This window comes from Coturnix japonica, chromosome 27, assembly GCF_001577835.2.
Source record: "Coturnix japonica isolate 7356 chromosome 27, Coturnix japonica 2.1, whole genome shotgun sequence".
Lineage (NCBI taxonomy): Eukaryota > Metazoa > Chordata > Aves > Galliformes > Phasianidae > Coturnix > Coturnix japonica.
Genome location: NC_029542.1, coordinates 3,368,453 through 3,391,597, shown reverse-complemented (window position 1 = coordinate 3,391,597; position 23,145 = coordinate 3,368,453). Strand labels below are relative to the sequence as shown.

The 23,145-nt window shown below is 51.0% G+C and overlaps 1 protein-coding gene across 2 annotated transcripts in view; it reads right to left on the bottom strand.

Annotated features, from left to right (window-relative positions):
* The window catches only part of SKAP1 (src kinase associated phosphoprotein 1), a 118,902-nt gene that overhangs the window by 11,300 nt on the left and 84,457 nt on the right, over positions 1–23,145 (bottom strand). For both annotated transcript variants that reach the window (XM_032440908.1, XM_015885596.2), the window contains exons 5-11: positions 15,389–15,469; positions 14,910–14,993; positions 13,171–13,295; positions 12,422–12,485; positions 12,061–12,213; positions 8,052–8,108; positions 4,545–4,657 (exon numbers count right to left, since the gene is read on the bottom strand). In XM_032440908.1, coding sequence (XP_032296799.1) covers positions 4,545–4,657; positions 8,052–8,108; positions 12,061–12,213; positions 12,422–12,485; positions 13,171–13,295; positions 14,910–14,993; positions 15,389–15,469 — 677 coding nt within the window. The remainder of the gene's footprint in view (positions 1–4,544; positions 4,658–8,051; positions 8,109–12,060; positions 12,214–12,421; positions 12,486–13,170; positions 13,296–14,909; positions 14,994–15,388; positions 15,470–23,145) is intronic.

Genomic DNA, 23,145 nt, shown 5'->3' with positions numbered 1-23,145 from the left:
ATGCTTTGTGACAACTCCAGCGCTATCGCCTAAATGAATTTGGAATGCAAGTCTTACTTAGCCATACCACTACTCCCCCCTATATCCCCATCAACACCCCCCTCCTCCCCTCCACCCCTCGGTGGTGCAAAGCAAAGGGCCATAAAACCGACATGTTTGTTTGTTTGGAGCAGCTCGGAGGAGGGGAGAGAGAGATTTTGGTGCTTTGCTGGCTTTGAATTGCCCCATTTCTTTCCTTTTTGAACCATTCATTTGCTGCTGGCCCATTGAGGAGCACCAGGAGGTTCCTCCCTTTGGGATGGACACAGAGTTGGGTTCCTAAAGGGAGACTTATGGCAAAGGGAAACTTCCTCTTGGTACCCAGGATATAGGGATGTTAGAGGTGCCCAGTTCAGTTCCATCCACACCAAGTCACCTCTAAATGAAAGCAGCCCCGTTGTGTGACGTTTTGCAATAGAACTGCTTTCAATGCTACCACATCCATTGCTTTCAATGCTACCGCATCCATTGCTTTCAATGCTACCACATCCATTGCTTTCAATGCTACCGCATCCATTGCTTTCAATGCTCCCCACACCTCGTGCTTTGATCATTAGCATCATCTCTCCCTAATGAACAAAGCTCTGCCTGCTGCTCATCCACCTTAGCAAAGGCAATAGGGGATGGTGGGGATGGTGGGATGGCCATTACCAAATCCATGCCAATTCCAGACCTTATTCTGCCTATATGCCAACACTTGGCCCTCATTTCCCCCCCCTCCCATCACTCCTTCCATTGCTGCTCCATCCCAAAGCATAGCACCCACCCACCCCACACAACAGCACTGCCCATAGGGTTCATTGCTTATGGCCACCCATTCCAAATGGGGCACTGTTATACAACCCCCCTCCATCCCCATCACTAAATCTCTGCCTGATAACAGCACGGCTGACTCCAAAGGAACCTCTGCCTACAACGGTGGCTCCGGAAAATGGAAGCATTGTCACACTTAAAGACACAAATTTCCCCCGTAATATATTCGAATGGAAACCTCTGAATCCAATACTACATGGGCATATCTAATAAATTCACAATATTTCAGCCTCAACAGCCTACAACGGTTAGTTTTAAAGATTTATGTGGTAAAAAATTACTCGGTGATGAATATAGTTTATTCTGTGCGGTATTGGAGGGTATAAGGAATTAAAGTACTGTCTTTAACAGTGAATTTATTATTACCTCTGTCAAAGACGAAGTCTTTAACAGCGTTTATTATAAATTTCTGGGTATAATAAATGGTTGGAGTGAGGCTCGGAGCCCCACGGAGGGACCAGGTGCTGGGAGGGGGGTGTGATGTGTGCCCTATGCTGGGTATGGGTGGGGATGGGGGCTTCTTGGGGGTCTCTGAGGGATGGGAACCCACTGTTAGTGTGGCCTCAGTGCCCAGGGGTACCAACAGGAGTGGGTGGGTGATAAGAGTGAGGGGTGGGTGCCAACATCAGCCATGGGCTGGGGACAAAAGCCATTGGAGGATGATGATAGCGGTATGGGGGGGGCAGCCTTGGTGTGTGGGTGCCAGCCTTGGTCTATGGGTGTCAGCCTTGGTCTATGGGTACCAGCCTTGGTGTGTGAGTGCCAGCCTTGGTTTGTGGGTACCAGCCTTGGTCTATGGGTGCCAGCCTTGGTTTGTGGGTACCAGCCTTGGTCTGTGGGTACCAGCCTCGGTCTATGGGTACCAGCCTTGGTCTATGGGTACCAGCCTTGGTGTGTGGGTGCCAGCCTTGGTTTGTGGGTACCAGCCTTGGTCTATGGGTGCCAGCCTTGGTCTATGGGTACCAGCCTTGGTCTATGGGTGCCAGCCTCGGTCTATGGGTGCCAGCCTTGGTGTGTGGGTACCAGCCTTGGTCTGTGGGTGCCAGCCTCGGTCTATGGGTACCAGCCTTGGTCTATGGGTGCCAGCCTTGGTCTGTGGGTATCAGCCTTGGTCTGTGGGTTCCAGCCTTGGTCTGTGGGTGCCAGCCTTGGTTTGTGGGTACCAGCCTCGGTCTATGGGTACCAGCCTTGGTGTGTGGGTGCCAGCCTTGGTCTGTGGGTGCCAGCCTTGGTCTGTGGGTGCCAGCCTTGGTCTGTGGGTGCCAGCCTTGGTTTGTGGGTGCCAGCCTTGGTCTATGGGTTCCATCACTGTACTGGGGTATGAATCCCGACCAGCTCATCTCTCCAGCATCTCCACCAGCCTTTGTCCTCACCCGTGCTGGGTGTCCCTCATTTATACAAATTACCTGGGAGGAATGAAGCTGCCAGGGGCTCGTTCTGGACGATTGGCTCCCGCCGGGGGCTCGGGGCCGGAGGGGAAGGGAGAGAGAGGGGGGGAATAAGGGGAGGGGGTGGGCAGCTTGGATGTGACCGACGTGTGACCGTTGCCTCCCGGCTGACCCCAGCCCGTCGCCCGCCGCCCCCCGTGCTGTGTCCCGGTCGCCCCCGCTAGGTGTCACCGCCATCCTTCGCTCGGGGCCCCGACCCTCCTTTCTACCCCCCTCTTCCTCCCTCCCCTTCCTCGCCTTCATTGAAAGCAATTGAGAGAATTAACTTATCCGCTTTTATGGCCCGCTTGTCACATCCAACTAAGCCCACTTAAAATAGGAAGTCTCGCTGCATTCGGATAATTATCATCACGTACAAATCATTCAGCCGAGGGATCCGGGCATCGGGGCTGTAGGAAGGGACACAGTGTTCTGCCCCCCCTCTCAAACAACAAATGGGTGGCAGCATTTTGGGGTCTCAATGCAATGGGGTGATGGATTGCAGGGTGGGCTCTGAACCCCCAGTGCTGCAATAAACCTGAGCTTGGTGGCACCAAGGGGGGTGAATGGGGAGGAGACCCACATCCCTGGGGTGCCAGCTGCATTGAAAGCAGTGTCTGATTGATGCTGCTGTGCCCACAGCCCAGTGCCCTGCACCCATGGGGTTATAGCTCAGCATAAGGACCTGGACATGATAGCAATGAGAGTCCCCCACAGCCATAAGCCCTACACTCCCTTCACCATACTCTCACCCAGCAAAGGGGTAAAGAAACAAACCCATCCCTGCCCAGCATAACGCAGCCCCCCCTGCTCACCCCACACCCTGCTGCTGTATCCCTGCCAGCTACTGATGTCCACTAACCCCCCAAATCACTTCTTGGTTTTCTTTTTCCTCCCCCTCTGTTGCTGCTGGAAATGTCAGACAGGACCCGAGCAGCAGCCGCCGTGTGTTTCAAACACACCAGATGGATTTTTTATATGAGCTACTATTTCATGTTCGAGACAAGAGCGACCGGGCGCCGCTTTAAAACCAAAAAAAAACCTGCAGCCTTCCACGCTGCCGACTTTGCTTCTGTGAGATTAATTCAGCGAAATTAATTGGGACAAGATTGAAAAGGAAATTAAAATGCAGCTGAGTGAACAGCCTTTTCAAACACCTTACCCCCCCCTTCCTTCCTTGCTTGCCTGTTCCCCCCCCCCCAATATCACTTTGGTTCTGCTGCGGCCGCGAGCATCCGTCGCACACAAAGTAATTTACGGGGGGAAAGCTCTCAGGACCCATCGGTTCCGTGTGAGGAAGCCAGCACAAGAGTGGCAATCTGGAGGCACTGAAGAGAGAGAGAACCCTGCTGAGCATCCAAGCTGTGTCCCTATGATGGTAGGGCAGCATTGTGCCCCAATCCGGGCACTGGATGGGGATATGGGATGTTGGCCAGCTGCTGCAAGCCTAGAGATGGAGGGATGAGCCTGAGATGTGGGTTCAGGCCCGGAGCATGGCAGCCTCATCTTGCTGTTATAAAGCAGCAGGGGGGGGAGGCAGAGGCAGTAAATGCTGCTGTAGGAAGAGCTTTGAGATCTACAGATGGGAAATTCTCAGCCTTCCAGAAACAGCCACACCAAGAATAAAAGCCAAAGAATAAGAATAAAAGCCAAAGATGCAGCTGCCTTCATAGGGCTGAGACCAGGAGATGGCATCAGATCCACCAGCCCAACCAGTGCCATGTGGGTGCATGGAGGTGGGTGAGTGAACCCCAACCCTGGTTCATTGCCACTCACACAACGCAGCCATCCCAGCCTGGGCTGGTTGGGAGCAGCTGGGAGCCCTGCAGGGATATATGGGGCTGGAAGGGTCACAGCACAGCACAGCTCCCTGCCCTGCTCGTGCAAGAACTTGATGTATTCACCTGCGTGTGTCTGCAGGAGAGAGCTCAGCTCACACCCGGCTGAGCAACTCAATTACCCCTGTAATACCCGAGCAACAGCACGCACAGGCTCCATTACCATGAAGAAAATCTTGCTTTGGGGCATTTCAGATGCCACGTGTGAATGTAGGAGGCGGTGAGAGCTGCAAGCAAGAAGGGGTGACAGCAGGGACACGAGTTGGCTGTGGGGAGGGGGGAACTCATGGGGTTGGAGACCCATTTCTATGTGTATATGGGAACTGGACCCCAAAATCCCACTGTTAATGAGGATGGATCCCTGTGCTTTGAGTTTCCCTGCCCTCCCAGCTCCCTTTGGGTTATAGGGCCCTATATAGGGGCCTACCTTGCTCAGGATGTATATTAGGTCTCCACGATGGAAGGAAAGCTCATTGGGGTGCTCACTGCTGCAGTCCCATATGCCCTGGTAGTAATTGCCATAATCCCTCCGGGAGCTTCCTGTAGAACAAAGGAGAGGTTCAGGGGGATGGGGGATACCTGGGGTCACAGTGTGGGGCTGGAACCAGTCAGTATATGGGGGGGAAGACAAAGAAGTGTTGGTGCCATTCTGCACAGTGGCCTCAGTCTTTGCCATCAGCTGGAAGGGACATCATGAACCAGCAAAGTCTTGTTTTCTCCTTTCTAAGGGGGGAGGTAAAAGGATTTCTGTGCTGGGAGCTGTGGGTTTGTGTTGGTGAAACTGCCAGCAAACTGCATGCCAAGGCTGGGGACTGCCCTTGGATAAATGCTGGATGGAAAATGGAGCAGCAGCATTTCCAATAGGAAACATTTCCATCTTTGCCATTTCAGAATGGCATTTCCCATCCAACACAGGCCACAGAGACCACAGCCACTGTGAGAAGTGGGTCCTTGGAAAGGGGACAGAGAGCATCTCATCTGTGCAATGAGACCAGACCAGCCAACACTGTGCACCTGGAGATGCTGCCCTACTTTGCAGGCTGGGAAAGGGATTGATCCCAACACAGATCAATAAACACACCCCAAAATCACACTCCTGGTTTTCCAAGCACACCAAATGACCATTCAAACATGCAGGACATGTCCTGGTGGTGCAGCACCGATGTTAGGGTGGGAGATAGGGGGAAAAAGGGTGGAAATCCAGATGTCACAACACGGGCACCTCTGTAATGAGACCCCTGTGAATAATTAAACCCAATAAAACCACATTGTGCAGGGGTTGATTTGAGCACCGGGGTTGCACCAACTCACTGCTCTGCTTTGCCACGAGGCTGAGCTTGAGCCCAGAAAGCATAAATAGCAAATATCGAGCACATGGTGGAGGAAATGTTTCTAATATGGTATAAGGGAGAGAGTGATAAGGGTGCATCTGGAGTGCTGTGCCCGGATTTGATCACCTAAATATGAAAAAGGACATTACAGAGATGGATAATGGTGCAGCAGGGAGCAAGTGGAATGACTCAGGGACTTGGGGAACTTAAATAGAAAGGCATCCTTTGGAAAGTATTAAAGGGGGAGCACACAGTGGTGAGGAAAAGATTGGGAAGGGAATAGAAGGAGAAGGAGCTACTGAGTTATTTAAGCTTGTGCAAAGAGCAGGAAGCAGAGGTTATGAAGTGGAGGCAGAGGAAGTGATGGGGCACCGAGCAGGACAAAGCAGGCAGCAGCTCTGCAGCAGGCAGAGCATCATGTAAGTGCCACCAAAGGTCAGTGCAGCAGCGTGATGCAGAGAGCATCGTACGGGATGGTGCTGCTGTGAGCGGTCCCGTGTTAAGCAGGAGTGATTATTTTCTCCACTGATGCCCAGTGGTCCAGCAAAAGGTCTCAGCCTTCGCTCCAGAACTGCTTTCCAAAGGTCAGCGCTGATTGCAATGCATGAAGATGCCTTTGTGATGAGAGCACAGTGAGCCACGGTGTTAAAAGTGAGATGTCTGTGAGCTGTTGAGCATCTCGTGTTCAAATTAAGATGGTTTGTAGAGTGGGGGGGTCCTGATCCATCCCAGCACTCTGAGATAAGGCCAGGAAAGGGAAGATGTCACTGCAGTGTCCCCATGGGACAGCGGCCATCCCAGGTGCCCTGCCTGCACATCTGAACCTGCGTTCAGGCCAGAGACACGATATGAGCGTGACTGATTTGCACTGATGTAAATGGGACGAGTTCCTCCTCCCACGTTTATGGGCCTCGGGGTCATGAAGGAAATCAGCCAAATGTGACAACTGTGTCACTGCCTTCCGCAGCCCGAGCAGCCCCAGGCAGGGCTGGGGGAGAAGCTGCTGCCCCAACCCCTCTGCTTTGGGCTCATGGCTTTGGCAGCCTGTTGATGCTGAAGCCTGATGACAACTGTCTGCAGCTCGGTGGCTTTCCCTGCTAGGTGAAACCTCCTGCCATGCTCAGTGCAGGAGACAGGCTTCAGGGCTCTGCTGTTTTTTTCCGAGGGTAGAAGTTCTGCTCTCTCTGTATTTGATGGGTCAGGCTGCATGACAGGCACAGAAGGGACTGAGAAGCCCGAGCTGTGCAAACAGGCATCTTGGTTGGAGCAACTCCTGGCTGGATTTGCTGGGCTGGTTTGCTTTTGTGGCATCTTTGCTGTTCTTAGATATGTGAAACAACAGCTTTCCAGTCACCAAATGGGCACTTTGGCTGCATGCTGCCAAGCCAGCTCTGTGCTCGAGGGATGCTGCCATCCTCTTAGTCCATCTGGATCACAGCACAGACATCCCACATTGAAGGCACTGGGGTCGGGGGCTCCTGGTGCTGTGAGACCATTTCCCACTTGAAATGGAGCCCAGCATTTCAGAGGCAGGAGCCTCACGTATTATTTAGCACAGAAACAGACACAGGACTTAAAGCAATTGCGAGCACACTGATAATGAAACCAGCCGTGATGCTGAGCAAAAATCCCAGCTGTCAAGAGGATGCTAACGAGTACAAATAGGGCATTAAAAAGGGTGCAGGGCTGGGATAGGGGTGAGCCAGCACCATCAGTGTGTGCCCTTGGGTCACCCTTAGCCCTCCAGCAATAGACACTCTGCTCCTGCAAGGGAACCAAGGCAGCTCCTCTCTGAGATGCTGGGAGAGATGCAGAAGGTGAAGACAAATGTGTGTTTAGAGTGCATGTCCCTGGCTCCTTCTGCTTTCCTCAGCCCCGTGCCCAGGAGTCCCCAGGGATGCAGGTGTGACGATGGTGATGCAGTTTATAAAGATGAGGAGGTCGTTTTTCCAAGCTGGGGGTGCTGCTGTCATTGCCCACATGCTCCAGTGGCTGAATAAGTCACCGTGCTGGGGGTGGGGGTAGGTGGGAAACATGCAATGTGAGGACACAAGGCTTGCTGCTTTGCTCTGGTCCCTGCAGATAGAGAGGACTCAACCCTGCATTGAGCTGGGTATGTTGGGAAGCATGGGCTGTCTGAGGAGCCCCTCCAACAGCTCTGGGTGTCTGAGCACCTCCAGGTTATCCACATCCCTTCCAGCCCCTTCCAGGCTGGGCCAGCAATATACAAGGCAGGAAGGTCCCAGCCCAGACACGAGCATTGCTTTCCTGTGCCGGGACAGAAGCGGTGATGGAAAGTGAAGCAGGTGGGACTGGGGAGGAAACAGACCTTCCGCTCCCATCCCATAGCGTAGATCCCTAAGGAAAAAGCAGGGGGGGGATTTGTGAGCACATGGAGGTTCTTTGGGCTGCCCGCTATGGGCGGTGTTGGTTCCTGCAGTGGTGCTGTACATCCGTCCAGCTTCCCTTGCTTCCTCTGAGCCCTGACTCACGTCCTGCCTCATCTCCTGCCACGTCTGCCCCACCTCCTCTCCTCCATCAGCACCTCCAGATCCACTGACTGCTGCCTATATAGGGTTGGCCAATGTAGGGTGGGCTCTTACCGCGGTGCCATCCTCTGCCATCATCCTCACTGTCCTCGGGAACATCAGGGTCCTTCTCTACAAGGGGAAAACAGAGAAGTCAGAGGGAGGGCTGTGAGTGCTATAGAACAGTGCCAGGCCATTGCTAACACTGCACCAAACCCTCAGGCTCAGGCTATGAGAGCATCCGACTGTCAGCATAATAAATTCCTGGCTTAATTGTGAAGAGTGGAAGGGAGGAAGTGGCGGATAATATTTTAAACCGTGTTGCATCCGAATATGAATTGTTGTTAACTCTGGTTAAAAAAAAAACAATAACAAAAAAACAAATCACTTGTTATAGCCTCATAAATTTAAGCAGCATTTTGCCAAGTGCCCGATAGGAAGAAATGCTTTCCTGAGCAGAGCTCACAGCCTGGGGAAAACGAGATGGAGAGGAGAAATGCCAGGGTAGAAATACATGGGAGGATGGTGAACAGGAGCAGAAAGAAGAGAGGAAAGGAACCCATGCAGCAAAGGGCAGCCAGAGACACGGGGAAAGGAGGGAGAAATAAGGAGAATGATGCTGTTGGAAAGGTTAAGTGTGAGCTGGGGGGGAATGGGGACTATCAGAAACACGGCTCCACGTGTAAATAGGTTTAAATAAGACATAAGCCAACACAGGGTGCTCTGCTGATCCCACGTGGCCCAGCTGTAGGGCAGACATAGCACTGCTGTGTGGCACCTGGTGGGGATGTGGCCCCTCCATCTCCCCCCAGTTCAGCTCTGATCAATGCAAACCGGGTCAGAGCTGCGCTCTGAGTTACAAATTGGATCCCACGTTGGAGGGTCACCGCCGCTGCTCCCCCATTAGACGGGAAGCGGCACTGAAGATCTTTTCTAAATAAATCAGACTTTATTGTAAAACTCGGCCACTGACGAGACGGAACCTCGTTAGCATTGATTTTGAAATAAATTATTGAAAGTGACTTTTGCCTGCTCTTTGCATTTGTAAAGGAGGATGTAAATGCATCCGCGTGCACCGCAACCCTCACATCTGGATTCCTTTATGCTTTAACCAACAGCCTCGAGGCTCCGGATCCACTCTTAGCATGGAGTCCCATTGAGCTCCCTGCCACTAAAACCCCCATCCAGCCCCCAGTGTTGGTGCTGCTGCACCCCTATGGGATGGGGCTGTGTTGCAGGGAGCTGATGTTACAGCTCTATTGGGTTCCCCCCACCTCCCATCCCCACTTCCAGCTCTGAAAACCCCTTCCTAGAGCCCTCTGTGCATCCAACCCACACAAACACTCTCCTTGGGAAGCAGGAAAAGGAACAGAGTGGAGGAAATACCTCTGTATTTCCTGTATTAACACCACACTAAGTCTGCCAATACTGTGGCAGTGGCACCATGTCTTGCACAGGTCCTGGGATGCCATTTTTCCCCCCCATATTTTAAAGGATGGGCCATGTTTGAATCAGAAATGAAGCCACAGAGCCCTTGCTGTTTGCATCACCCTCCTGGCTGAATGCTCTGCATCTCACAGAGGGGTCAGTGGTGCTCTCAGACCTCTGTGCCTCAGTTTCCCCTTCTTTGGGAAGCCCCCTGCCTTGGTGATAACTGCTCTGTGCCATCTGCAAATGGGGCTCAGAGGAAGCACCCAGGATGTGCTCAGCCCCACGGCTGCTGCCCCACACTGATGGGCTGCAAAGCAGTGATGGATGGAGGCTTGGAGGGAGGAAGGCAGGAAATTGGTGTGGGATTTCTCAGCTAAACATAGCAAAGATGGCCCTGGTGAAGGCACTGAGCCTGGCGTGCTGCTGAGCTGCATCTGCACGGATCTATATCTGTGCTCCAGCCCCAGTCCATGCAGATCCTGCTCTGTGCACGTAGTGAAGGTGGCTGTGGGGATGCAACAAGTTCCCCTGCATGTAGCAGCCCTTCGGCCTCCCCTGCAAGCTAAACTCTGCTTTATCAACTGGATGTTTGACTTTGGTCCATATCTCGATTTTATCATGGCAAATCAGAAGGAAATGCAATAAAATACATCTCCTGGGGTCATGCATCTCTCTATGCCACCTCCTTGTTCAGAGCATCACAGCCCCAACCACACCATCCCTGGGGAATGCCTTTATACCATCCCTATGGGGCAGCCACCCTGGACTCTGCCCCCCTTCTCCCATCCATTGCAGACCCCATCCCATCCCTATGTATGGCCATTGCACCTCATGCCCCACTGCTGTGCCGGAGCAGCCCAGGCATTGGGCACATTCCTCAGAGGAGCTGTGTTTTAATGTAGCAATTTGATTCAATTTTCCACTCTATAAAATTACCCATCACTGCTCGTTGCTTCCTAACAGACACCTTCACTCTTAATTTAACAATCCTATCGAATTCTGCCAGGGAAATTGGAAAAATTTATCACCTGTGAAATTTTATTTTTCCTTGGTTGTATCTGTTTTTGTAAAACTTCATTAACGACGATGACTTGCTGAGGAAATTATCTCTTCATTTCCCCCCCCCCTCTTTCCCTTTCCCCCCCCCCCTTTATCTCTATCTCTCGATTGCACTCGGGACATGAAGGAGGGGGTTGAGCCCAGAGGAGCCCCCAGTTTGGATGGGGGGTGAGAGTTGCTCTGACTCTATTCACTCTGTGCCTGGTTCCTCACTGCTTCATTCCTGCCCCTGCTCATCATCTCTGTCCTTACACCCTAAAGGAGCTGAGCATTGGGAATAGGGCAAAAATACCCCCCCCTCCCTGCATTGCCAATGCCTTAGGCCAAGCAGAAGGCTGCAAGAGGGATGGGAAATGACCATGGGATGTAGGCACTGCAGCCTCGAGCCTCTGCTCCATGTCCTAACAGCTTGAGCCTCCAAAGCCCTGCAGTGCAGGTGGGTATTTAACCATATTCAAAGGGTACAAATGACTCCAGTGGCAAATCTGCAGCTCTTGATGCACTCTGCATCTCAGAGCAGGGGTAATAGAAGGGGCCGTATCAAGGTCAGCACAATGCAGGCTCATTCCAGGGTCACCATCAGCCCCTATGGAACAAATCTCACATCTGATATCAGCTCTGTAGCTGCTGCTGGCAGCCATAGGGCAGTGAGGTGACACCCGGAGGAAGAGAGAGCTGCAGCCCAAAGAGCTGATGATATAAGCAGGGAAGGAGAAGGTCAGGAAGGAAAGATGAAGGTAGACAGGAGCTGAGGCTGCTCGGGGTTGGCAGCTCTGCTCCCAGCAGCTGGCTGGATATCACTTGCCAAGCAGCAATAGCACAGCAAGGACCTTGGGCACCAGCATACTTTCTCATGCACTTATATATATATATTTAATCACTACAAATACAAAGCTCTGAAATAAACAAGAAATAAAGACCTATTTTGCACCTCTGAATGCAGACAGAGAACAGCTTAACCCCAGGGGGGATATGGTGCAGTGTTGGGCAGTGCCAACCTCAGCACAGAACAGTGTGTGTTTCAATCAGGTTCAGGTGACCCCCATGACCAAACCCTGGGGCACATCACGTTGTGATTTCTGCTTTAACAGTGAGAAATGTTGCAGATCACGTCAACCTCTCAGGCTGTTTCTGTGCCAAGAAGATTTGCTCCTGGCTCCTCTCACAGCATCCACAGCCCTGCTGCCTCCAGGCCTCCTGCTCTGCTACTGAGCGAGCTCTGGTCTTTAATGCAGTTATTTTATCATCTCTTGGAAGCCCAGTAATCATGTTACAGCCACGACTGCATGCCCAGAAGGGAGCGTTTTCATCATCTAACTCTGATTTCACAGGTAACGCAGCCCAGGCTGAGCTGCCTCACTTGAATTTACAAAACCCCCATCTCTCCACAGCAGAAGGGATTTGCTCTTGTAGTCCATCAGGTCTGAACAAAGAAACTGAGCTGCTCCTTTGAGTTATAGGCCTATTAAACTCAGCAGAGCCTGAGATGTTCATTCCCATCACAATGTGTTCCTTGGCCAAGGTCTCCTGCCATGTTTGCAGGGTTAAAGTTAGGGCACGGCTTGGGTTTGAACCTCCTTATTTTGTCGCTTACCTGGAAAAACCTCGTAGATGTCGTCTTCTTCCATCCCATCATCTTGATTCAGGGTAGTGTTATGAGATGCCGTGGTCATGGAGTCAGAACTGCCCACGTCATTGTAGAGCTCTTCCTCCTCTTCATCGTATGGGATAGTGAGGGAACTCAGATCTGCTGGGAGAGAGCAAAGGGTGATGGAGAGAGGGCTCTGTCCCTGTATGGTTTAGCAGCAGAGGAGGAGGAAGGAGGGCTCCTAATTCCCCTCTGAGCTCTGCTGTGACCCCAGTGGGGTCCTGGGGAGGAGCACAGACCCACAGGGAAAGGCTGCATTGACCCAATGAACACAACAGGTTGGTTTGGGCCAAGCTGCCAGACTCACCCTTCAGGAGGAACTGGATCTGATCCACCCAATCTTCGGCCTCTGCTGGACTCGGGGCTGTGAACTGGAGAGAGGTTCATCTGTTACCATCCTGTTTCTTGAATGCATGAAGAGGATGAAGATTTGGAACTAAAACAAGGGATGGAGTGAACTGCCATCATCTGTCCTGTGGGCTTTGGGGAAGCCATTTCACTTCTTTATCTCCCCATTCCAAACAGGGAAGCAGAAGCGGAACAAAGCCAGACTATCCCAAAGGAAGGCTGTCAAGCCTAATTCATTAAAAGAATTCAGATGTAAACCACAATCCCTACTGAATAGACAACACTTGACTGTGAACCAAGGCTCTAGATCCAAAGCCTCCCTTAATCTCTGCAAGGCTCTCACACACACTTTGTGGATCGGATCAGGTTTTCAGAACCCAATGTTCTCATTGAACCCTTCTGCCCTTCGAGCACAAGGAGAGCCCAGGGGTCACCCCTGTACCAAGGGAAGGTACATGTGAAGGTAGATGGGTGAGATGGAGAAGCACCAGCACCTCCTGCAGAGCTTGTTATTATTATTATTATTATTATTATGGTCCTTTTCAACCCAGGCCATTCTATGATTCTTGTTTTATTGATCTGGAGGTTTTGGAGACTCACAGCCTCCCCAAGCCTGCAGGTCCACCCTGTGCCTTGCATAAGGCATCATTGAGCTCCTGTGCTGAGGTCAAACAGCACAAAGGCTCCTCTTCTTCCCCCAGCTCCTACCTCGTAGGTGCGTTTCCCAGGGCAGACTAATTCAAAACAGCATCTTCTACGTGAGTCTTTGCGGAGATGGAAAGCCAGCCGGGCACTATAGTGCTCAATGGAGAAGGTGCCTTTAGGCTGCTTGCCTGGGAGAAGAGAAATGAAGAAACCTGGAGTTTATAGCTTCTACCAGACCCTCGTGGGTGGGGGCAGATGTCTGCTGTCTACATAGGGAAATAGAGCTCTATGGTGTATGACTGGGAGATAATCTGAGCATCCTTTCCCCCCCACCCTGGAAATCTAAAGAGAACATTATAAAATCTTCATAAAGACACAGTAAAGAGGATGCAATTTTAAGCCTCCAGAGACTGCAAACAGCCACTGAAAGGTTGCCGGGGTCATGGGGTTGTATGAGATGAGCTGCTTGTAATGAAGCAGAGACCACAGTGTGCTTGGGGAAATATGATAGCAACGACTCTTCTGCTGGTAAGGAATTAGTGGGCTGGTGTACAGGAAGAAATGCTTAGTGGGACCTGGGAGGATTGGCCTATGGATGCTGTAGATGCACACACACGGCCCCAACAGCCAGGCTGGAGAGAGAGAACATCACTGCCATCGTTTGAGGGCACGTTTATTTACCCCAGCTGGATACCCAGCTCATTATTTCCTTATGAATCTTCTTGAGTAAGTGTGGGAGTGTGATTCAGGCAGCTGCTCTTAACTTCTTTTATTTGGATGAAGCCAAGCCCCATGAAATACATTCAGTCCATCAGGAACAGGTTTGCTTTACCCCGTTGCCTTCTGGAGACCATTTGGAAGCTGACAGCTGCCCACCTCCCACCAAAACAAGGGAGCATCAGCTCTTGTATTCGAGCTCATGTGCAAACCTTTGCAAACAGCACCTCCAAAAGAAAAGGAAAAAAGGAGAAGAAAAAAGATTCAGCTCCATCCCCACAGGCTGCTGGAGTTTGATGCAGAGCAGTCACTGCAATGATTCTGGATGGGCAGAACGGAGTAAGGAAGGCCATATATCTCATCGTGCTGGACCCTGCTGGAGATATTAGCTGTCTGTTTGTATGTACCTGATGGAGCACGACTGCAAAATATTTATATACGCTGACATGTGGATTATATACAGCCACTTAGGGGGGCTGAAACCCAGCTGATGGCTAATGGAAAACTTGGTGCGTCATTTCATTTACATGCAGCTCTGTCCCTGCCTTTCTCTTCTATTGCTCCCTACCTACAAAGACGTTGGGGGACTGGAAATGAAACAAAAGCAAGCTGAGATACACCTTCATCTGTGTAAGATCCAAAAGCTGCATGTTTTTCCTTGATAGGGAGTTACAGCCATCCTCTCATTTATCTCATGCCTAAGAAAAGATAGTGGGGGTTCAGCAGGACCCCTTCAGTGCTTCTGGAAACTGCAGCCCACGTCTTGGTTTTATCAGAGATGAAGGTGTATTGCCTCCTATTTACACTCATTGCCTCATTTGCCTTTGGGATGGAGCATCCCAGGGGGCTCTTGGGGACCATATACCCTTAAAGGCCATCCCTTTCCAAAGGAGGACATTTCCAGTGCTCTTCAGCCAAAATCAATTCCTAAAACTCCATCAGGGAACAAAATGGACCATGGTCTATGCTTTTTTCTTGCCAGTTATCTATGGCCAGAGCTCTCATCACCTCTTTCCCAGCCCTATCTGCACCCTCAGCCACTTGCCCACTGTTTGGGCAATGGAGTTGGATGCCTCACCACTTACTTTTCTCATTGGCATAGTAGTAAAAGGTCTTTCTGTTGAGGACACACCACCTCTTCTGCCACTCCGACCCAAAAAAGCTGTGGTCTAGAAAGAGAAAACACAACACAGGAATAAACACATCCATTCAGATTTAATCTTAGTGCAGTCAGATGATCTACAGAGGAGAATAAAGAAGGGCTGTGCTCTCCCTTTACAGATGGTACATTAAGAAAGGTCTGAATGTCTGCATGTGGTTCCCGAAACCACTGCAAATAAGGAGATATTTTCCTGCTTGTTCTTCATCTGGCATTTTTCATTCTTGGTGCTGCTTCAATGATGACCTGAGTGTGCTGAGCTCTTCAGGATGGCTGTGAATCCCAGCAGCTTGTCCATCCAAAGCCTTCCCCCATCATCTCACTCACCACCTTCCTTCACCTCGTCAGATAGAATAAAAGCCAGCCCAAATGGAGCCCCCCAGCTACAACACACTCAAGCCTCACCTCTGGATCTCTTCTCCAGATATCCTTGCTTCAGAATGTTCCCTGTATCTTCAACAGGCCTCAATGTGATGTCCTCCATTCCTGCAGGCATCAAAGCAAAGTCTGGTCATTCCCAATCTATGCAGTGCAACCCATGTGCACACACACACATAGACAGAGAGGAAGAGATCCCTCCAAGACCTTCCAAGATCCCTCCAAGACCTTCCAAGATCCCTCCAAGACCTTCCAAGCTGTTCAGCACCCTTGGGTAGATACCACACTGCCTAGAGGGGTGCTCCAAAAAGGCAGCATGGTCATCCCATTGCTTCCTGCAAGCTCCATCCCTTCTCCCTCCAAAGGACTCACATTGAATGCACATATTATAACCAGTGGGTTTGGGGTTCAGCCCCCTGCCCGGGGCACTAGTGGTCAGGGAGCAGAGAGAAGGAGGGAAATCCAGACCTTCATACAAATACTCTCATGTTTCTTACGAGAGAAACAAACACGGGTATCAAACAGGACCTAAATTCACTCTCAGGGTTCAGGCTGGGCTGCATTAAGAACCAGGAGGTTGTTCCTAAGGTGATAGGGCAGATTAACAGCACTTGCCATGTCCCCAAGCTCTGTGTTGGAGCTTGGTGACCAACCCCAAAGGGGGGTCACCTGTCCCCATGTGCTGGCACCAAGGTGGGTGAATGCACCCATGCAGGGAGCAAACCTGCTCAGCCTTCTCCCTATAGCAGCACTGGCAGATAAAGCACATTTCCTTCTCCAAGCCGAGCCTCGACCCCTTCAGCTAATGCAAATCTGAATGTCATTTTATGGGACGTTTATAATGATGAAAATGGGACGGTGCTGCCGGATGCACAGGGAGACCCTGCGAGTATGAATATTACATTAATGTGCCCAACTCCAGCTCGCCGATCCCGCTGGCAGGAGCATAAAAAATGCTTGAGTGAAACTTTTATTTAGACGTTAAGATTCCAGGCCCCAGCGGGGTGACAGAGGCAGCCCTGGCGAGATCCCATCAGCGCCAGCGTTCGAATTGAATTACCCAAGGGGGGAGGGAAGGAAGGCAGGAGCTGCGAGTGCTGCTTCGCTTATTTAATTTCATTTACTTTCACTACATTATCAGCATGAGGTTTCCCTCTGCCCCCGCTCCCCAAGACTGAAAGGAATCGCCGGCTGCTCGTAATGCTGCAGCCCCACAGCCCTATTTTGCTTGGGCAGATCCCCTGTGCCATGTATTGGGGATCCAGTTTGGGAGCTGGAGGCCCCTAAAGTGCAGCTTGGCTTTGCTCAGCATCACAGCAGCATCACCCCAAAACACTGCCCAGGATCCAGCAAAAGACGCAGCTCTGCAGCTTTCCCAACAGGAGAATCAGAGCAAATGGAGGCACACACTCCTTCTTTAAATACTCAGTGGCTACTCAGACAAGCAAATACAATTAGGGAGGGTTTGGAAGGGTTGATTCGATTGCACAAAGCTCTGGAAATGTGAAGTTGTGCAGAACATGACACGATCAGCACAGCCTCCCTGATGCAGCCCTGGCAGTGCAGAGCCAGGAGGATTAAATCTGAGGGGAGGTGGGAGCCATAGGGGTGTCCCTTTCCCTCCCTGGACCCCCCCAGCTGGCCCATAACAGCAATCCAGATGGCTTCTGCTAGCAACAAATGGCTGAATTAACTCGCAAAGAGCATCTCTGGGGTTTTAGTTCTTTAAAGTGTCCTAATGGACACCTGGAAAACCAGGGGGGGGGGGGCAGGTGAAACCACAGCCCCAGGGAGATCTCAGGCAGAGGGGCCATTTGCTTGGGTGGCCTCATTAGATCCTCCACCTCAGGGCATACAGCTTGCAGGTAAACCCAAGCTCCCATCCCCATCTCTTCCATCCTCAAACAGCCATCCACCATTTATAAAGACAAAAAGCCTTAAATCCATCACAGAGATCCAGCTGTGCCCTCCCAGACACACAGCCCCTCTTGCATTTACATGGATCCCTTCCATCTCTACCCCTGCCTCAGCCCACCCAGCCCAGCAGAAGGAGCAAAGGAACCCTGGGACGCCCACTGAGCACCGTGGCCATTCCAACCCGTCCTCACCATGTCCTCAAAGCCCTCTGTGTTCCAACACTCAGCCCTCTGCTCTCTGAGTCATGCACACCAGCTGCACCAAATGTCACAGCAGCTGCAGCCAAAGCAGCCCGGGGGCTGCGCTCGTGCCCACACTGTCACATTAACTGAGTGTTCAAAGGGATGGAGCACGGAGGCTTCCAGCTAATTCCTAACCCTTCAGCTTATTCACTAAGCTCAAATGTGCCAAGAGCAGATTCTCCTCCCGGGGACTTCATTGGGAACACCCAAATACATTGCAAACCCGGAGTGTGATTTCCCTAAGCTCTCAGCGGTGGCTGCGCTCTTTTTTTTTGTTTTTCCATTGAAGCTAATGAGGATAAAAACAAGCAGAAACAGACAAACAACCCCTCCTGTCGCCTTCAAAGAGAGATGAAGGGTTTTGCAAGTCCCACTGGTCACTGAGACCACAGCCAATGGGTTCACGATGGCCAGGGCTGAGTGGTGGCATGCAAGGCTTTGGTCCAAGGGGAATTACAACCCTACAGAAGCGAGCATTATTTGTAAGGATGGGAATGAAACGAGCGACTGCATCCAAGAAAATAAGGGATTAAATGATTGCCAGCATGGACGGCATGAAGTAGACCCGGTGCCAGATGGATTTTATTGTGTTGAGCAGGAAAATAAGCAAGCAGATGAAGAAAAGGTGGGGGAGAAGGTCTAGTTGGGCTTCAGCTTGACTTCTCAGAAGGCAAAACTCAGTGTAGGCATCCACCTTGGGATGACTGCCAAGACTGAAAGGTTGTCAGCAAGCAGGAGGCAGTCAGAAATCAATAGAAACCATGGAGAGGAAACGATGAGCTGATGAAATGATGGTGTCAGAAGGGCTTCCCGGGCTCAGCAGCCCAACGTTGCCCCAAGGAATCCCAGGGATGCCCAAAGAGCCCCTCGGAGAGCTGAAATCCCAGTGCTTCCTTTGGACAGACCCCCACGGGGCACTACTCAATGTCCTCTTGTAGCAGCCAGCACAGAGCAGTATTGAAGGCAAGAAGCAACATTAAGCAGCCCCCAGCAGCTACGGGGGGGCTTTGACAAGTGCTGACAGCCAGGAATGAACACAGAATCCATGGAGGTCACTCAAGAAAACAGCACTTCTCACCTGAGGTTGAATGGTGCCCAATCAACTACGCACTTATTGGATCTCATCTAATGACCAAACAGAAAGAAATAGAGGTGTACAGATGGACCGTTGTGAGGTGCCAAGTGAAATGTTGGGTACGTTGCTGTTTTGCCAAGGGGAGTCCATGAATGTGGTTTGTATGATTGATAAGCAACCGAGAGGAGAGACAGGAGATGGCAAAGAGCTGAATGCAGGTTGGGCCCAGGAGGGTGGAAAAAAAACCTTCCAACTTCAGAGGTGTTTTTAATATGGTCTGGAAAATTCAACGCGGGGTTTGAAGTTGAACCAACTTTGCCAAGGGAATAGGAAAACAAAAGAGGGAATTCAAAGAGGAGGCAGAGCCTTTGGCCCCAAAAGTTTCCATCCAAATGGCGAAGTCTCTAATTGCAAAATAAAACCCACTGAATCTCCATATCTATTTGCACAGCTCATTAGCCAAGGGCTTGCACTCAGCAAAGAGGGAGGGAAAAAGAAAAGAAACAACCCTTCAGCACCAAGAGCATTTGGGGAGCTGCCATGGAAACCATCCCTTCACTAAGGGATGACTTGCAGACTTGCTCTCAGTTGGGTCTGTCCATCCATCCATCCATGGATGCAAGTTCTGAAAGCCCTTCAAACCCCCCCAAAAACCCCCTTAATCCCCCCCAAAAACAAGCAGCGTGTTAGATACATAAATATATAACCTATGTAACTCATTCCCCTGTTATTTCTCTCCCCCAAACATAACATTATGTCAGACATTCGACCTGCTGTGCTACCGGGACAACATGATTTACAACGTGAAAAGGGAAAACCTAAATCATCACGTAATGAAAACATTAAAGTTAATGCATCACAAGTGAGGAATTTATTACCATTAACTCCAATAAACAGTTATAAACCACCCGTCCTTTCCTGTCCACGCACGGGGACGCGGGCGAAGGGACTTCATTAAGCTCAACTTTCTTTTCTTCTTCACCAGACCGCTCATGTGTGCCCCCAATTGGCCACCATTTATTGTTAACTGGACTGCCTCATTTTCCGGGCACTGGAGAAGGTTTGAAGGCCTCATCCATTTCTTTCCACGGGTGGCTCGGCTCAGACAGATGGAATAGGAAAGTTCACGAGACGTGCAGCTCGATGAGTTTATTTAAACGTTGCTGAAATATATGCTTGACAAAAGCCAACTTCTAGCCCCGGCCCTGTACATCGTTACTCAAAGAGGCTGATGGATAAGTAATAACATATGGGCACGCTGTGTGGTTACACCGGATCCCAGCTTACCCTCAGGGTGCATTTGGCCAAATATTTGCTTCTCACTGATGTTACCCCACCACCTTAGAAACCTAAACCCGTTATCTGAGGCCGTCCCAGGGCAATGGGGTTGGCTTTGCTCTGCATGCGACCGTCTGGTTCGGTTCTGTGCCTTTCAAGAGGGCTGCGGGGCTGCTGGGATGGGAGCAATAGGGATGCAATAACACGCCGCCTGCTCGCTGCATCCCACCTCCATCCTGACTGCACTGCTGACATCAAAACGCCACTGGGTTCAACGGGAGCTGTGGGGATGATCCATGGAGAGAGCCCGTGCACAGGGCTGCCAATGAGAGAATCATAGACTGGCTTGGCTTGGAAAGGACCTTACAGCCCATCCAGTTCCAGCCCCTGCTGTGAGCTCTGCGCCCCCCATCAGATCAGGCTGGTCCCACTCAGTCTGGCCTTGGGCACCTTTAGGGATGGAGCATCCACAGCTTTCTTGGATCATTTATTACAGTGGTTCACCACCCTAAGTACAACATGAGAACAGTAGAGAAGTGGTAAAAGAAGACTTCTCTAGACAGGACATGGTGCTCCTGCAGTGCACAAAACCCTGATCCCATGTGGGACAGGGGGCACCAGGACCCCTCTGTGGGATGGGATGTGCTGGTCGAGCACAGAGCTGCACCCTATAGGTGACCACACACACCTTGGGAGGGTTTGGAGTCATTTCTCCTCTCTTTGGCCACGCACTGAGTTAAAATCAAAGCAATGGAGCCCTATGGGTTGGGTCCAAGCCCAGATATCCCTCTCACCTGTTGTCCCCAGCATGCAAGTTCTGCTATAAACCAATATAGGACAATTCCATGCAGGCAAATGGGATTTTAATGTCTACAGCCTCGTCGAGGCAGCACAATGAGCAGACACCTGTTGGCTACAGCCCATCTCGTAGCTCCAGCCTTTTACTCCTATAACAATTCCGTCCCACATCATCGTCAGCCTTGACACAAACGGTCCCTATAGATCATGGTGGCAAATGGAGAGGATTTAAGGAGAGGGGAGGGTTGGGACCAAAAATATAAGAGGTAAAACAAACGACATGCAATTCTTCAAGCGGAAACAATGGCAATATGAAGATATATAGGTGTCAGCCATTCTGTAGGAGGCAGGAGGCTGTGCTCCTTTACCTCTTACCGTGTCACTCTCGTGACCTCTACCATTTGAAATGCTTTGATTCTACCTTGCCCAGGGGATCTCTGAGCGCTGGGGAAGAGATGAGGAATGCCCGTGCCTGACCTCACCTCCACATCGTCCAACGACTGATGGCATCAATCAGTTTTTCCCCTCCGCAGACCCGAGTGTCAAAAAGCCACGTGAGAAGGCTGGAAATATTAAATGATTTCCCTGCGGGTTTTCATTGTTCTTTGCTTTCTCTCCTGTAACTGCAGGGCTGTGTTTCACACCAAGAACAACTTCTCCCCTGAGACCCCACTGTGTGTGCACAGAGAGGGGTGGGATGAATGGGGAAGGGGGGGGTCTGCTTTGCCTGCTCCAAACACACAGCCTCAATCTCCCCCTTCCATCCCATCTTTAGCCCATATTTATCCCCCCCCCCCACCTCCATTTCCTACTTCAGAGTAATTGTTTGAAAAGTCAAATCAACAGGTCGTCAAATGATAAAAGCCCATTCCCTGGTAAATCCCCCCCTTGGGTTCACTTCTCCACTCGTTTTACACTGATAAAATACCCCTGCCTTCCCTGGAGCCCCGTTGATTTACATCACATACCTTGGATTAGGAAAGAAACGTTGATTTTCTGATATCAACACAACATGAATCTAGACACACCCAGCCCAGCTCTGCTAGGAAAATAAATCAGGAGCAGAGCCAGGAACAGCTTATATACGAGTAATAGAGCTTCAACTACACCATACTGATACGGTAAGAGCAATCCAACCTCCTTAATGCAGATAGTTATATCCAAATAAAGGTGCTTTATGTCGGTATAAATTATTCCCTTCCCATTTAGGGATGCCTTTCTACAAAATGAATGTGCTGGAGCAGCTGCCAATCTGGAAGCAGCGGTGTTGCTCAGGAGGAACAAACTCAGGCAAAGCTCACATCATCACAGCTCCTCGTCCATGGCTCAGTGGGGTCTATCTCCCCTCAATCCTTCTCCTCATCTCTCATCTCACTTCCTCATTATCTCATCTCATCCTCATCCTCATCATCCCTCATCCTCATCCTCACTCCTTCATTCTCACTCTTGCCTCATCCACCATCTTCATCCCCATCCTCACCTTCATCCTCACTCTCACTCTCATCCTCATCCTCCTCATCCTCACCCCTTCACCCTCACTCTTACCCTCATCCTCACCATCCTCATCCCCACCTTCATCTTCACCCTAATTCCCATCCTCACCTTCATCCTCACCCTCATCTTCATCCTAACCCTCATCCTCACCCTCTCATCCTCACCATCCTCATCCTCACCCTCATCCTCACCCTCACCCTCATCCTCACCCTCACCCTCACCCTCACCCTCATCCTCACCCTCATCCTCATCATCCTCACCCTCATCCCCATCCTCACCTTCATCCTCACTCCCACTCTCATCCTCATCCTCACCCCTTCACCCTCACTCTTACCCTCATCCTCACCATCCTCACCCTTATCCTCATCCCCACCTTCATCTTCACCCCCATCCTCATCCTAATCCTCACCATCCTCATCCTCATCCCCATCCTCATCTTCATCCTCATCCTCATCCTCATCTTCATCCTCACCCTCATCCTCATCCCCATCCTCACCATCCTCATCCTCACNCCCCATCCTCACCTTCATCCTCATCCTCACCCTCATCTTCATCCTAACCCTCATCCTCAACCTCTCATCCTCACCATCCTCATCCTCACCCTCATCCTCACCCTCACCTTCATCCTAACCCTCACCCTCATCCTCACCATCCTCACCATCCTCACCTTCATTCTCACTCTCACTCCCACCCTCATCCTCTTCATCCTCACCCCTTCATCCTCACTCTTACCCTCATCCTCACCATCCTCACCCTCATCCCCATCCTCACCTTCATCCTCATCCTCACCCTCATCCTCATCCTCACCCTCACCCCCATCCTCACCCTTACTCTCATCCTCACCCTCATCATCCTCATCCTCACCCTCCTGTTGCCCACTGTCCCATAGGAACAGAGCTGAGAGACAGGGGTGGGGGCACAGGGAGCGGCCACCAACGAAGGGAGAGAAAAACAGCAGAGCTGCCAAACGCATTTCAGAT